This window comes from Balaenoptera borealis, assembly GCF_965194805.1.
Source record: "Balaenoptera borealis genome assembly, chromosome: 19".
NCBI lineage: Eukaryota > Metazoa > Chordata > Mammalia > Artiodactyla > Balaenopteridae > Balaenoptera > Balaenoptera borealis.
Window position 1 is genome coordinate 56,688,554 of NC_138878.1, and position 14,850 is coordinate 56,703,403.

A 14,850-nucleotide genomic window follows, 5' to 3' on the forward strand; every position below is an offset into this window, starting at 1 on the left:
TGAGTAAATGATGGCAGGCAAGGAGCCAGTGGCCGCCAGATCTTGAGGGGCCTTGTAGGCCATTCCAAAGAGTGTGAGGGCACCTGGAGCTATGGTGAGATTTTAAGCAGAGGTGGGATGTGGTAACGTAAGGATCAAGGACTCCTCAACTCTTAGAACCACTGATTCAGAGAGCACCAGCCCTGGACACCTCAGACAGCATCGAGTCCAGAGAAATGTAGGGACCCCTCTAAGAAAAAAAAAAAATTCTCATATACTCCCTGTGTCTACTTAAATTATTAGAACTATGGTTTTCTGTTCCCTTATGGTTTGTTACGGGATATTGAATATATTGTAGTTCCATGTGCTAGGCAGTAGGACCTTGTTGTTTATCCATTCTAGATAAAATAGTTTGCATCTGCTAATCCCAAACTCCCAGTCCTTCCCTCCCCCACCCCCCTCCCCCTTGGCAACCACAAGTCTGTTCTCTATATCTGCGAGTCGGTTTCTGTTTCATAGATAAATTCATTTCTGTTGTATTTTAGATTCCACATATAAGTGTTATCATTGAAATATGGTTTTCTTAAATGCACAAAAACACACAACTCTGTTTACATCTCTTATGCCTATGGTTCTCTACAACTAAAACACATTATGTTGGATTCCAGACCCAAACCACAAAACCAGTAACTTCAGCTTAACAGTGACTTCGAGGTGCTGCTATCCTGCTGGTCAAGATGCTAACATGACGTAGACAGCTAGGGTGCATTTTCTTTTGCATCCCTTTGCCCACTTCTCTCATGGTTTTTCTCTATTCACACTAAGGCCGAACCCTTGAGCAGAGTCCTCCGTAATACGTTTTTGCATGAAGGTGGTTTTTTTTTTTTTTTGGCCGCACTGTGCGGCATGCGGGATCTTAATTCCCCCACTAGGGATCGAACCCATGCCCCCTGCAGTGGAATCGTGGAGTCTTAACCACTGGACCGCCAGGAAGTCCCTGCATGAAGATATTTTTAAAAATTGTCTGGGTCCCATTCATTACAGAGAGTTCCCATAATCATGCTCCACAGTTTTTTTTTTTCTGTTAAATATTTATTTATGTATTTGGCTGCACTGCGTCTTAGTTGTAGCCTGCAGGATCTTTTTAGTTGTGTCACGCGGGATCTAGTTCCTGACCAGGAATTGAACCCAGCCCCTTGCATTGGGAGCACGGAGTCTTAACGGCTGGACCACCAGGGAAGTCCCATGCTCCACAGTTTGTGTGGAGGCCCCTTTCCTCTTTTTTTTTTTTTTAATTGGACTATAGTTGCTTCACAATGTTGGAAGCCCCTTTCCTCTTGATCTACTCCTTTATTCTCTTTTAGTCCCATATCTCACACCAGTGCCTTCTCTCCTATAGGCAATCATTCTGATTGTTTTAACGCAAATCTTTTTCTTCGCAACACATGCGTTGCTAATTAGTGTGCATGTATCCATGTTTTTTTAACTCTAAAAAGTATTACATGACACAGAAAGGCAGATATATTGTGTGTCCAGCATTTCTACAATGAGCACCCCCTTGTAACCAGATCAGGAAACAGAATCTGACAGCCCCAGAGAAGCCCCTCTCAGGCTGCCTTTGTATCATCCCGGGAGTAAACACTGTCCTAGCTTCTAACAGTGTACATTCATTTTGCTAGCATTTGAACTTTGTATAGTGTACATTCATTTTGCTAGCATTTGAACTTTGTATAAATGGAACCATGCAGTGGGTACCCTTCTGTGTTTGGGTTCATTCACTCAACACGCTGCTCATGAGATTCACCCACGTCTACCTGTACGTGTAGGTTGTTCCTTTTCATTGCTGTATAGTATTCCAGTGTGAAAATGCCATGGTTTATCCGTTCACCTGTTGATGAGCATTTGGTTTGCTTCTAATTTGGGGATGTCACAAACTAGACTATTACAAACTAGTGATTTGTAGTATCACAAACTATTACAGATTATGGCTGCTCTAAATATATATGTTTTGAGAGACATAAGCACTCATTTTTGAGGCTTATACCCACCCAGGAGTGAAATTGTTGGGTCATAAGGTATGTGTATATCTAACTTTAGTAGAAACTTCCAGTTTGTATCATTTTACATTCCCACCAGCAGTGTATGAATGATTCAGTTGCTGTACATCCAACCCTTGGTGTGGTCAGTCTTTGTAATTTTAGCCATTCTAATGGGTGTGCATTCTATTGTGGTTTTAATTTGCATTTTCCTGATGACTAAAAACAACTAATGAAGTGGAGCTCCTCTTCATATATTTACTGACTATTTGGATATCCTCCTGTGAAGTGCCCATTCAAGTCTTTTGCCCATTTTCCTATTAATTTTCCTGCCTTTTTCTAATTGTTTTGCAGGTGTTCTTATATATTCTGGCTACAAGTCCTTTGTCTGATATATGTGTTGTGAATATTTTCTCCCACTGTGTGGCTTGCCTTTTCATTCTCTTAACGTTGCCTTTTGATGAACAGTATTTCTTAATTTAAAGGTAGTCTAATTTGATAATTATTTAATCATTATTTCCTGTACGGCTAAAATTCTGTGTCTTGTGTAAGAAATCTTTGCCTACTCCAAGGTCATGGAGATATTCTTTGATGTTTTCTTCTGAAAGCCTTATTGTATTCCTTTCACATTTAGATTTATAAGCCAAATGGTATGTAGTATATTTATTATTGTGTACAGTGTGGGTCAAGGTTCTCTTTTTCCCCCACATGGATGTCCAGTTGACTCAGCTCCATTTATGGAAAAGACTTTCCTTTTCCTACTGAACTGCAATTTCACTTTGTCATAAATCTGGGAGCCCTATACGTGTGGGTTTGTACATGCAGGTATTGCTAATCGATGCATGTTTTATCATAGTCTCGATTGCATTTTTTGCATTATGTTCTCATTCAGCGCTATGCCTTATAGCCTCAAGACTCATCCATGTGGCTCTGTGCACCTCTGCTCTGGCTTCTAACCGCTGCATGGAGCTGAAGGTGTGCACTCGCCATATTCCACTGTCCCAATAATGGACAACCAGGCTCTCCCCAACCCCCAGCCTGTCCCTGCCTCCTCCCCCCCAATAGCAGTACACTGAACATCGTCATACACGCTCTTTATAAACCAGCGTGGAAAAGCTTACAGGACATATACATAGGGAAAGAATTGCTGGCTCATGGCCGCTCTGCACTAATCTAATTTGACTCAGATTGCCTTCCGAATGGCTGCCCCACCAGCAGGCATGAGGGTTATGATGTCCTCACATTTCCACCGATACTTAGTGTCTCCGGTTTCCTAACTTCTCCCAGACTAATAGCCAACATATCATTTACATATTGTCTCTCTCTATCCTTTCTCTGCAACCAGTAGTAGATAAGGGAGTAGTTAGTTCCTGCTCTATGAAAACCTCAATGTATTAAAGATATGAAAAATTAAAGTGTAATTCTAAGAAAATGCATTTCAGTTGTGATTGGTGACTACCACAGTGGGGAAGAATATGTAAATGGCAAAATAATATGAGCACAATGGCAGAGGTAGGACGATTGTTATTTGCCTTGGAGTCTTGACAACCCAGAGGTATGTGTGCCAGCTAGAGGGCCAGGAGGAAGCAGATGGCCCCCTCAAAGGGGTAAAATTGAGGAGAGTTTAATGAAGGGACTATTTAGAGAGGTGTGGAGATTCCTCCCCACCCCCAGGGACTGAGGCAGGGCAGGGAGTGGTGAGAAGGGAGAGAGGCATCCCCAGGAGGAGTGGGGGATGTAGGGAGAGGCACCAGGTCCTGGGGAAGCTGGTCAGGCAGGGAGGGAACAAGTCCCTCAGCCCTTTCTCTCTCCTCTCATCTCCTGCTAGCGAAACCCAACCAAAAGTCTGAGGCCTTTAGGGGCCAGGGAGCACATTCATATAGTTCACGCCAGCCAGCCTCCCTGGGCTCAGAGTAGGTGCAGAAGAGGGGAGAAGGCACCTGAGGGGCAGGCGGAAGACACCCAGTGAGGTAGCCACACACACTCACCAACACAGTAAACATTCAATGTCGACTTAGGTCAGAAGTGGCACTCTGGGACACATTTGGTTTTCAGCCCCACTGTGTTTTATAAAAACGTAAATCAGTTGCCAACATTTAAAAACAGGGAGATTTTTATCTCCAGATTTTTGGCACCTCATGGGCTATCACGTGATATGGCAACACTGGGCCTTCATTCCTGTGAGACTCCAGACGCCAGGGCCACGTGGCCGCTGCCCCCTTTTAGGAGGGCCTCGTTCTCTCATGTGGAGCCTGCCTGGCCCTGGTGGGCATTTCAGTTCTGGACCCCAGCTTCATGCTAATGAGATTGTAATCACAGACCCCCAAGTCTCACAGCATAGTCCTCTGTAAAGTCACCTTCCAGAGAGTCCAGGACATGTTTCTATTAATTTTCTCTGAGGATCATTGAAATGAAGTTACAAAATTAAAAATATTCTCCTGGGTCCTTGTCTTCCAAGCATGAGTTCCCAAACACCCAGGGTCCCCCAGACCCACTGAAGAAATCCTGATCTAGTCCTAAACCCTCATTTTGGAAATGGGAAAATGGAGGCCCAAAGAGGAGGGATGTGCTTTTGAAGTCACATAGCTGGTCATCAGTAAAAGCAGGGCTGAATCCAGTTGCCCTCATTCTGCACCACGCTGGGGATGCACTCAAGTTCCCCTTGGCCCTCAGCATGGACCACAATCTGCTATGGGCATCGCCTTTGGAAGGCAGAATCACCAAATACCCAGTTCAGCATCTTTTCTGTCATCACTTCCTCGTGTGTGATCGATGTGTTCACACAGGTCCCCCATCCTATCCAAACAGCACAAAACCCACACTTAGGCAAACAAGATTGCCATTTGGATTTACTGTTCGTTTCTGCATATTCACTTTCAAATTAGAGGCAAACACTCAAGATCCAACTTGAAGCACAAAAAAATACAGGTCAGTCAGTGTGTGTTTTTTAGCAATGTGTATTTTCTACTGCCAGAGTCAAATGCAGTAGTTGATAATGTTACAAATGGTTAATGGTAGGAAATAAAAGTTATTGGGAGATTTCAAGTGGGTAAAAATGGAAATAAACTGGCAATATAAATCATGATTTCTGCACTCAAGGGAAACTTAAAAGTGCGACTGCTAAATTATTTAGTGATGAAATGCAAACAGTGTCTGTACAGGCTAAGCTGCTGTAACAAGAGACCCAACAATACAGTGGGTTAAAGGAGATAGAAGCTTACTTCTCTCCCCTGGATAGTCCCTACATGAGCAGCCTCATTGGCAAGGAGGCTCTGCTCCAAGCAGTTAGTATGGGTTCCCAGTTCCTTCTTCCATCCCGTGGTCTGTGGACCTTGGTGTTCAAGCTGTGGGAGTCAGGGAAAGAGTGAGGAAGGCCAGGCAGGGCTTCCCTGGTGGCGCAGTGGTTAAGAATCCGCCTGCCAATGCAGGGGGCACGGGTTCGAGCCCTGGTCCGGGAAGATCCCACGTGCCGTGGAGCAACTAAGCCTGTGCGCCACAACTACTGAGCCTGTGCTCTAGAGCCCACAAGCCACAACTACTGAGCCCACGTGCCTAGAGCCCGTGCTCCGCAACAAGAGAAGCCACTGCAGTGAGAAGCCCCCGCACCCCAACGAAGAGTAGCCCCCGCTCGCCGCAACTAGAGAAAGCCCGTGCGCAGCAACGAAGACCCAACACAGCCAAAAATAAATAAATTAAATAAATAAATAAAATAAAATAAAAATAAAATAAAAAGTGGGCAAATGATTTGCATAGATCATTTCACCAAGGAAGCAATACAAATGGCCAATAAGCATGTGAAAGATACTCAAAATCATTCATCGTTAAGGAAGTGCAAATCGAAACCACCTTGAGACAGGCTGGCGGTTTGTGCCTTTTAGAAGGCTGAAATCGTGGCAGGTCCAGAAACTGACACCCAATTCCATTTCACTGGTATCAAAAAATATTTCAACTCTTATACTCTCACAGGGAGAATGAATTGTGTACTGGCCACGTATAGAGGCATTGCTTGGATAGTCTTATACTTCAAGTTAAGGTCCAAAAAAACTCCAGCTGTGAAAGCCACATAAATGGATTCTAAACTGTACCTCATCTCATAAGTTCTCACGCCTGGAGAAACTAATGTCAGCTTATCATGTGATACTCAATTTGTACAATAAATTATGAACCTGGGGGAAAAAAATCACATTGAGAAACTACTTCACACCCACTGGGTTGACCGTAATTTTAAAAAATAAAATAAAAAAGGAAAATAACAAGTGGTGGCGAGGATGTGGGGAAATTGGAACCCTTGTACATTGCTGGTGGGAACGTAAAATGGTTCAGCTGCTTTGGAAAACAGTCTGGCATCTCCTCAAAAGGTTAAGCATAGAGTTACCAGATGACCCAGCCATTCCGCTCCCAGGTTGATACTCAAGATAACTGAAAACACGTGTCTACACAAAAACTTGTACCTGATTGTTCATAGCAGTATTGTTCATAATCACCAAAAAGTGGAAACAACCCAAATGTCCATCAGCTGATGGATAGATAAGTAAAATGTAGTATATCCATACAATGGAATATTACTTGACTGTAAAAGGAATAAAGTACTGATACATGCCACAACGTGGACGGACCTTGAAAACATTATGCTGAGTGAAAGAAACCAGACACAAAAGGCCTGCATGATTCCATTTATGTGAAGTATCCAGAATAGGTAAATCCTTAGATACAGAAAATAGATGAATGGTTGCCTAGGGTTAGGAGACGGGAGAATGGGGAGTGACTTCTAATGGGTACAGGGTTTCTTTTTGGGGTGATAAAAATGTTACTAGATAGAGGTGATGGCTGCACAACTCTGTGAATATACTAAAAACCACTGAATTTACACCTTAAAAGGGTGAATTTTATAGTATGGGAATGTAGCTCATAATAAAACTGTTATTTTTTTTTAATTAATTATTTTTGGCTGCTTTGGAGCTTCGTTGCTGCACATGGGCTTTTTTTAGTTACAATGAGCGGGGGCTACTCTTCGTTGTGGTGCACAGGCTTCTCATTGTGGTGGCTTCTCTTGTTGCAGAGCACGGGCTCTAGGCACGCGGGCTCAGTAGTTGTGGCGCACGGGCTTAGTAGCTCCGCGGCATGTGGGATCTTCCCGGACCAGGGAGCGAACCCGTGTCTCCTGCATTGGCAGGCGGATTCTTAACCACTGCACCACCAGGGAAGTCCCTAAAACTGTTATCAAAGAAAAAAGAAAATGGGGCGAGAATTCCCTGCCTGGCAGTCCATTGGTTAGGACTCTGAGCTTCCACTGCAGGGGCACGGGTTCCATCCCTGGTTGGGGAACTAAGATCCTGAACGCCACCAAAAAAACAAAAACAAACGGGAAGAGGAAGAGAGGTCCCAAACAATTTCTTTGTAAGCAAGCAAGGTGGAAGTTGTACACATTCCCCCTCCCCACCCCGCTTAAGTAATCTCTGCCTACTTCTTGCCCCAGGGATGTGGGAAACTGGTAGTCCAGCTACTACAGAGGGGGAGATGTGGTTCCTGCTCTCAAGGAACATTCAGTCTAGCATATTCCTTCCTCTTCATTCCCCGCAGCCTGTCAGTGGCTGACTCTTACTTTTTCATCTCTAAGTAACTCTCCAGTATGCCCCCTTCTCCCATCCCCTCAGCTTCTGCCCTGGTCCAGCCTCTTCCTTCCTGGGCTCTGGGCTGCTTTTCTTGCTCTCTCTGATGCACCCTTCCCACAGAAGCCAGAGATATTCCTGAGACCCAACTCTCATCCTGTCCTTCTCCCTCCTTAACCCTCTGTGGCTCCCTAGCGTATTATGTGTCCCCACTAAACTGAGCTCTGCCTCGTATTCAGAGCCTAGACAGTGTGGGGCACATAGTGGGTGCTCAGATATTTCCTGAACGAATGAACAGCGCTGACTAGGGTAAGAAACAGGGTAGCTTTCCTGTGGAAGTGACATCTCAGGAAAATTTTAAAGAACAGAGAAGCGGTCTCCAGGTGGGCATTGGGGGGGGGGGAGGGCGTCCCAGGTATGAGGAGCCGCCTGCCCAAAGACCTGATAGTTGCAGGGAGCTGGGCCTGAGCAGGATTTGGCTGGGCGGTGGAGGGCTGGGGTGAAGCTGGAAGGGGGAGTTCCTGGAGGAGACGAGGGCTCATCAGGGCCTGTCCTTCAGATGAGCGGGAGACCGTGCAGAAGAAAACCTTCACCAAGTGGGTGAACTCGCACCTCGCTCGCGTTGGCTGCCACATCGGGGACCTCTATGCGGACCTCAGGGATGGCTTCGTGCTCACGCGGCTCCTGGAAGTGCTGTCCGGGGAGCAGCTGGTGAGGGGGCCTGAAGGGCTGGGTAAAGGGGGCGGCCCTAGCGTCTCGGGCTGGACGACTGCAGGCCTGGCTAACGCGTGGATGGAGCGACCTAGAAAGGCTGGGTGGGTAAAAGGCACCTCACTTGGGTGGGCGGGGCTATGGCCCAGGGATGGAGCTTGGTTGTGAGCAGCCTGGGGGTGTGGCTTGGAACAGAGACGGGATTCCGTCAGAGAGGGCCGCCCTTCGGGACTCTGGGCTTGAGTGGGGCTCCGCTGGAAGGGGAGGGGCTATTGGAAAAGGGAGGAGCTTTATTAGAAGGGACTGGCCTGGGTATGCGGCAGTAGGAGGCATGGCTATAAAACAGGGGTAGAACTCTGTTGTAGGGGGTCTTTGGTTGAGGGTGTGGTTGTCATGGGAAGGGTGAGGCCTAGGTCGCGGGAGTCTGGGGGACGAGACGGAACTCTTGTATGGGTGTGGCTTGTTGTATGCGTTGCAGTTGTATTTCTGGGCTTGGACAGGACTTCATCGCAAAGGGTGGGGTTCTGATGGAGCTAGAGATTGATTAAAGAACCAGAGCCTGAAGCTCAGGAAGTCGTGAGGGGCATGGCTATAGAATAGGAACAAACATCCTTGGAAGGAATAGAGCTATAAAAAAAGCGAAGAGTCCTGGGGTGGGGCGGGGCTTGATAGGAATGGGCGTGGCTCTAGACAGGGACCTGAAAAGGAGGAAGAGAGGGGTGGAACTAGTGGCGAAACATTGGTGGCCTGGGGCAGAGATCCAACGGAAGGGGAGGGAGTATGGCTACAGGCAGAGGGCGGAGCTTCATAATAAAAGGTGTGGCTATCAGTTTGGAGGTGGAGCTTAAGTTCAAGGGGCTAGGCCAGGAACTTGAAAAAGCCCTGAAAGGACGTGACTTGAAAGGTTCTGTCTATGAACAGGGCAGGCCTTCTTTAGAAGGATTAGGTCCTGGGTCTTTGATAAGACCGAAGGGGCGTGGCCTGGACTTGGACATGGGGTTGGGGAGCGTAGTTATGGGGGTGGCCTTCTTTGGAAGGAGTGGGGTCGAGGGCACAGTGCTCTTGACCAGGTGCCGTATTTCCTAATGCCCCTGCCGCCCTAGCCAAGGCCCACGCGTGGTCGCATGAGGATCCACTCACTGGAAAATGTAGACAAGGCACTGCAGTTCCTGAAGGAGCAGCGTGTGCACCTGGAGAACGTGGGCTCACATGACATCGTGGACGGGAACCACCGACTGACCCTCGGGCTGGTCTGGACCATCATCCTCCGCTTCCAGGTGATCTCCAAGTGACCCCAGCCTAGCCCACCCCCCGGGGTGGGGCCTTAGGAGGGTGTCCCTCACCCACTCAATCAATCATTCCAAAAATATTCCTAATATGTTCCAGGAACCCTGTTTTTAAAAATCGTTATCACCACCATCATTATGATCCTCGTTTACATAGTTTTTACTCTCTTCTAAGCACTTGGCATTTAATATGCACAGCAACTCCATAAATTAGGTACTATTCATTATTCCATTTTACCAGTGAGGTAACTGAAGCCGAGGGACGTGAAGTAATATGCTCAAGATCACACAGCTAGGTAGTGGAGTTGGAACTGGAATCCAGGCAACCTTGCTCCAGTTCAGAAACAAAATAGACAAATTTTCTGTTTTATGGAGCAAGACATGGGCGGGGGGTTTAGACAGATAATAAATAAACACGTCAATGTGCAAACAAGACATGTATGGGAAAAGGATCAATTCTAGGCAGAGAAGTAAAAAGAGCTATGAGAAAAGAATAGATTATGATAAAGCAGTAAAAACGATCTAAAATATCCAGTTGATGGTGTTGCGATTTTAGCCTTGGTGACCAGAGAAGGGATCTCTGAGAAGCTGATGGCTGAATGAAGATGAAAGGAGAAAGCATTCCAGGCAGGGGGCACAGCAGATGCAAAGGCCCTGGGGTGGGAATGAGCTTGGCATGTTGCAGGTACAGAAAGACCAGTATGGCTAGAGACTAGGAGGCAGGGGGGAGACAGGGAGGAGTTGAGCTCAGAAGGGTCGGCAGGGCCTTGGTGATCTGTGATTAGCAACTTGATCTTACTCTGTCTGAGATGGGGAGAAATTAGAGAGTTTTATCAAGAGGAGGGGCATAATCAGATTTAGAAGGATCCCTCTGGGTTGGGGGTCATGGCCAAAATTGGGAGCTGGGAGCCCAAGGAAGAGACTGGAGCTGGACCACCCAGTGACCATAGGGAGGTGAAGAGGGGGCCAGGTAGGAAAGACTCTGGGAGGAGGGAGGAGTGGACATGCCATAAGGGTAGGGGAAGGGGAGAGAAGGTGCTCCCACCCTCAGCCTGAAGCTGCCTCTCCCATCTCCTCTGCCACTCCCAGGCTCAAGCCCTCCAGACCCCAACAGCCATGTTTTGTATCCTCACAGATTCAAGTCATCAGAATTGAGACTGAGGACAACAGAGAGACTCGTTCGGCCAAGGACGCGCTGCTCTTGTGGTGTCAGATGAAGACAGCTGGGTAAGCTCCCCAACCCCCAGGAGGCCAGGTAAGCCTAACCTCTGGGCTTCCCTCTGGGACAGGAGCGCAAGGGGCAGCCCAAATCCTCAGCATCAAAAGTTACATCTGAAATTAACAAACTGGTAGCAAACTCTTCCGACCTTGATGAATAAAACTGTATAACAATCCGGAAGGCCAGGTTCAAATTTAGAACTCGGACTCCTCAGGGAACAATGCCGGAAGGTGGTGGGCTGTCCCCATCCTGCTCCCTTCTCTCCCCCCATCTCGTCCTGCACCTCAAAAGGCCTCATGTGCACCTGGGTGGACCCCCGACCCTATTCCCAAGCTTTCCCCCGCCCCCCCACCCCTGAAAGCAGCCACCCCTTAGCCTAGGGGGGCACACACCAGGGCTCAGGCAGCTCAGGGTCCTGGTACCTTCAGTGGGGTTGGGAAGAGGGGCTCACAGACACCACCGGGCATGTCCCTGGTCCCCCTGCTGGGAGAGGCCTGACCTGAAACTGAAGTGCCCTCTGGAGAGCAGCCCTGGGAGGAAGGTGGGAGGGGCAGGTATGGATGCAGACTGGGCTTTCTCTGACTCTTATCCTCCTGGGGCTCTCTGTCTTGCAATGCTATCTGTTCTTCCGTGTGTCTGTGTTTACCTCTATGTCTGCTTTTCCTTGTTCCAATCTCTCCCTCCCTCCTCTCTCCCCTCCTATATCTCTCTCCCCACTCCTTTCTTTCCCCATCTCTGTCTGTATCTTGCTCTCTCTCTCTGTCCGTTCCTCTTTTCTCCTTCTTTCCTTCTCTCCCTTATTCCCTCGGCCTCTCTCTCTTTCTTGCTCCTCTCCTGTCCCCTTCCCTCTCCCTCCCTCTCTCTTTCTTTTTCCATCTTCCTGGCTCTTTGTTTCTTTCTTTCCTTCCTTCCTTCTTTCTGTCTTTCTTTCTTTCCCCTCCCTTCCTTCCTTCCTTCCTTCCTCCTTCCTTCCTTCCTTTCCTTCCTTCCTTCCTTCCTTCCTTCCTTCCTTCCTTCCTTCCTTCCTTCCTTTCTTTCTCTTTCTCTCTCTTTCTTTCTTTCTTTTTTCCTTTCTTTCTTTCTTCCTTATCTACTTATATATCATCTATATCTATCTACCCTTCTATCTACCTACCTATCATCTATCTTTTATCATCTATCTATCTCCTATCTATCTGTCTATCTATCTATCTATCCAACCATCCATCAATCCATCTCTGTTTGTCTGTCTCTCCCTTCCTGCCTCTTTCCTCCTGACTCTCTCCATCTCTGCCTCTGTCTCTCCCTTCCACGCTGCCAGTTACCCTGAGGTAAACATCCAGAATTTTACCACCAGCTGGCGGGACGGCTTGGCCTTCAATGCCCTCATTCACCGGCACAGGTACCACTTGGCCTGGGGCAGCCCTGCCCTGCACCCTACCCCCGCCCCCATCCCTCAAGTACACACCTGTACCCGGATGTATATAGATGACACACACAGACACAGGACCCACCCCCTTCACCTCTCTGCACACATACACATTTCCGTTCACACACATGCTCTAACACACACACTTACAGATGCACACACAGACCCCTGTCCGGGCCACATACCCTCTGCACACATGGAAACACGTGTGCCCTTGCACAGATGTGTGCACACAGGAACAGACTCATGCACATATATGGCTTCTACCTCTGCCTGCTGCTTGCATGCCCACAGGGTGGGCAGCTCACTCCCCCGGGATGGTCCACTCTGGCGTGTGCACAGCATCTCCTCCCATCAGAAAGTCCTTCCTCATGGTGAGCTCCCAGGCCTCCATCTGGCTCCCTGTGAACCCACCTATTCATACTTCAGGGCCCGGCGCTGAGCTGGCTGAGGAAGGGTACCCAGACAAATTACACCCACATCATGATTGACCATGTGACAGATTGGGGAAACTGAGGCCTAGACACTGGGAGGGACTTGCTCTAGTGTGAGGGAAGCCAGAACCCATATGTACACACTCATGCACATATGGGGAGACCCAGCCCCACCTACATACCCAGAAACCTGCAAGCTGTAACCAGGGTCCTGCTAACAAGGGGACCATTTACTGGGTGTACCAGCATTGGTCTAAGTGCTTTCCAATAAGTCATTAATATTCAGTGACCCTATGAGGCAGATGCTATTATTCTACCCATTTTACAAACGAGGAAACTGAGGCACAAAGCGATGCAGTAGCTCAGCCAGAGAGACAGCCAGGAAATGGCCAAGCTAGGGCTTGGGTCAGCAGCGCTGGCTCCAGACCTCTACTTCCAAGCACTACATAATACTATACAGAGACGCACCCACGTAGACACGTGTGCGTCATGAAGTCAGATGTACATGTGCCCTCACGCAGCGCTCACACCCACAGCTAAGTGCTGTACAGACACGCACCAGCACACACAGCTTTCCCACTGGCCGGGTCGTGCTCCTCCTGCCCTCGCCCTGGGTGGGACTCAGACAAGGATGTCTTTTCATCCATTTGCCCACTGGCTTTGGAGCCTGCCTGCTGCCTGCCCTCTCTGTGCCCCTGCCCAGGCCCGATCTCGTGGACTTCAGCAAACTCACCAAGTCCAACGCCAACTACAACCTGCAGAGAGCTTTCCGCGCGGCTGAGCAGCACCTGGGGCTGGCACGTCTGCTGGACCCTGAGGGTGAGCCCTGCATGGCCCCAGCCCACATTTCCTCTTGGGGGACTCCCAACCCCCCCAAACTCAACCCCATCTGGCTGCAATATCATCCTAAACCCCAAGGCCATTTCAAATTCCAGCTCCCTCCCATCTCCCTCCCCTTCCTCATCTCCAATCCCACCTCCTTCCCATCCCCACATCTTCCACTTTCTCTATCTCTACCTCAAACCCAACCCCATCTCCATTCCTATGTTCAGCTTAACCCCCCTTCCCCAACCCCATCCTTAATCACCTCCCCACCAAACCCAACTCCCCTCTCTTCCTAACCCCGGCCCCATCCCTGAAGCCAACACCATCCCCAACCCAACCTGCAGCACTGTCCTATTCCCATGCCCACCCCCCTCCCCGTCCCCAGCCCATCCCTTTGTCTGTCCCCATCCACAACTCTGTCCTCATCCCCAACCCCTTTCCCATTTTCAGTTTATTCCCAACCCCACTCCTGACTTCAACCTCATTTCCAGTCCATGATCTCACCCAATACCAACCCCCCATCTCTGGAATAATGGCCATAATCATACCCCACCAATCCCCCATATCTGGAATAAGGGTTGCTCCCTTTTTCTGAGCATCTACCATGTGCCAAGCACATGGCTGGGAATTGTATCAGCACTGTTCCCTTTCATCCTCACACTGACCTGGTTGGATAGAGGTCATCAATCCTGTTATAAAGTGATGGAAACAAAGGCTCAGAGATGTGAAGTCAGTAGCCCAGCGTCACACTGAAAACCCAGTAAACAGGACTTCCTGATTCCAGAATTCATGGTCTGAATCATTCCTCTACCTTGCCTCTTACAGTGCCTGACACATAGTAGGTGTTTATTGGATGTCAGTTTCATGAGATGAGGAAGAATAAGGGCAAAGTATAATGCTGTGCATTCAATGAGTAAATTAAAATGATAATCAGGATTTACTGAGTTTCTCCTCTGTGCCAGGTTATTCTCTCTAATACTGATAGTGTTTCTAGGTGGCTGGCATTGTGACTATCCTTACTGTAACAATGGGGAAACTGAGCTCAAAGAAGTTAGGTCTATTTTATAAGGCTATTCAATGAGTAAGTGGTTGAGCTGGGATTCAAGCTCAGGCTGCCTCCAAAGCCTGTGTCCTTGACCTCAAACTTCACATACCATTCATACACTTAGTGTATGTATTTATTGAGCTCCTACTGTGTGTTGGGCATGGAAGGAACAGTGGCAAAAGACAAGCATAGTCCTTGTCCTCATGGAGCTCAAACTCTAGGTAAGAACATAATCACATAAGGGAATATGTAATTATAAATTGTGATTCGTTCTAGGAGGAAATGATAACATGTTATG

At 48.1% G+C, this 14,850-nt stretch overlaps 1 protein-coding gene and 1 pseudogene across 6 annotated transcripts in view; both read left to right on the plus strand.

The window, feature by feature from the left end:
• SPTBN4 (spectrin beta, non-erythrocytic 4) overlaps positions 1-14,850 on the plus strand; it is a 73,459-nt gene that overhangs the window by 5,002 nt on the left and 53,607 nt on the right. For all 5 annotated transcript variants that reach the window (XR_014237727.1, XM_082368539.1, XM_082368541.1 and 2 more), the window contains exons 3-7: positions 8,184-8,335; positions 9,439-9,612; positions 10,757-10,848; positions 12,141-12,221; positions 13,386-13,501. Coding sequence is in view for 4 of the 5 variants with exons in the window: in XM_082368539.1 (XP_082224665.1) it covers positions 8,184-8,335; positions 9,439-9,612; positions 10,757-10,848; positions 12,141-12,221; positions 13,386-13,501 (615 nt within the window). In the remaining variant the exon portion in view is untranslated. The remainder of the gene's footprint in view (positions 1-8,183; positions 8,336-9,438; positions 9,613-10,756; positions 10,849-12,140; positions 12,222-13,385; positions 13,502-14,850) is intronic.
• LOC309617674 (ATP synthase membrane subunit K, mitochondrial pseudogene) lies at positions 2,979-7,989 on the plus strand (annotated as a pseudogene). Its single transcript has 2 exons — positions 2,979-2,990; positions 5,894-7,989. The product of its transcript is annotated as an ATP synthase membrane subunit K, mitochondrial pseudogene (transcript).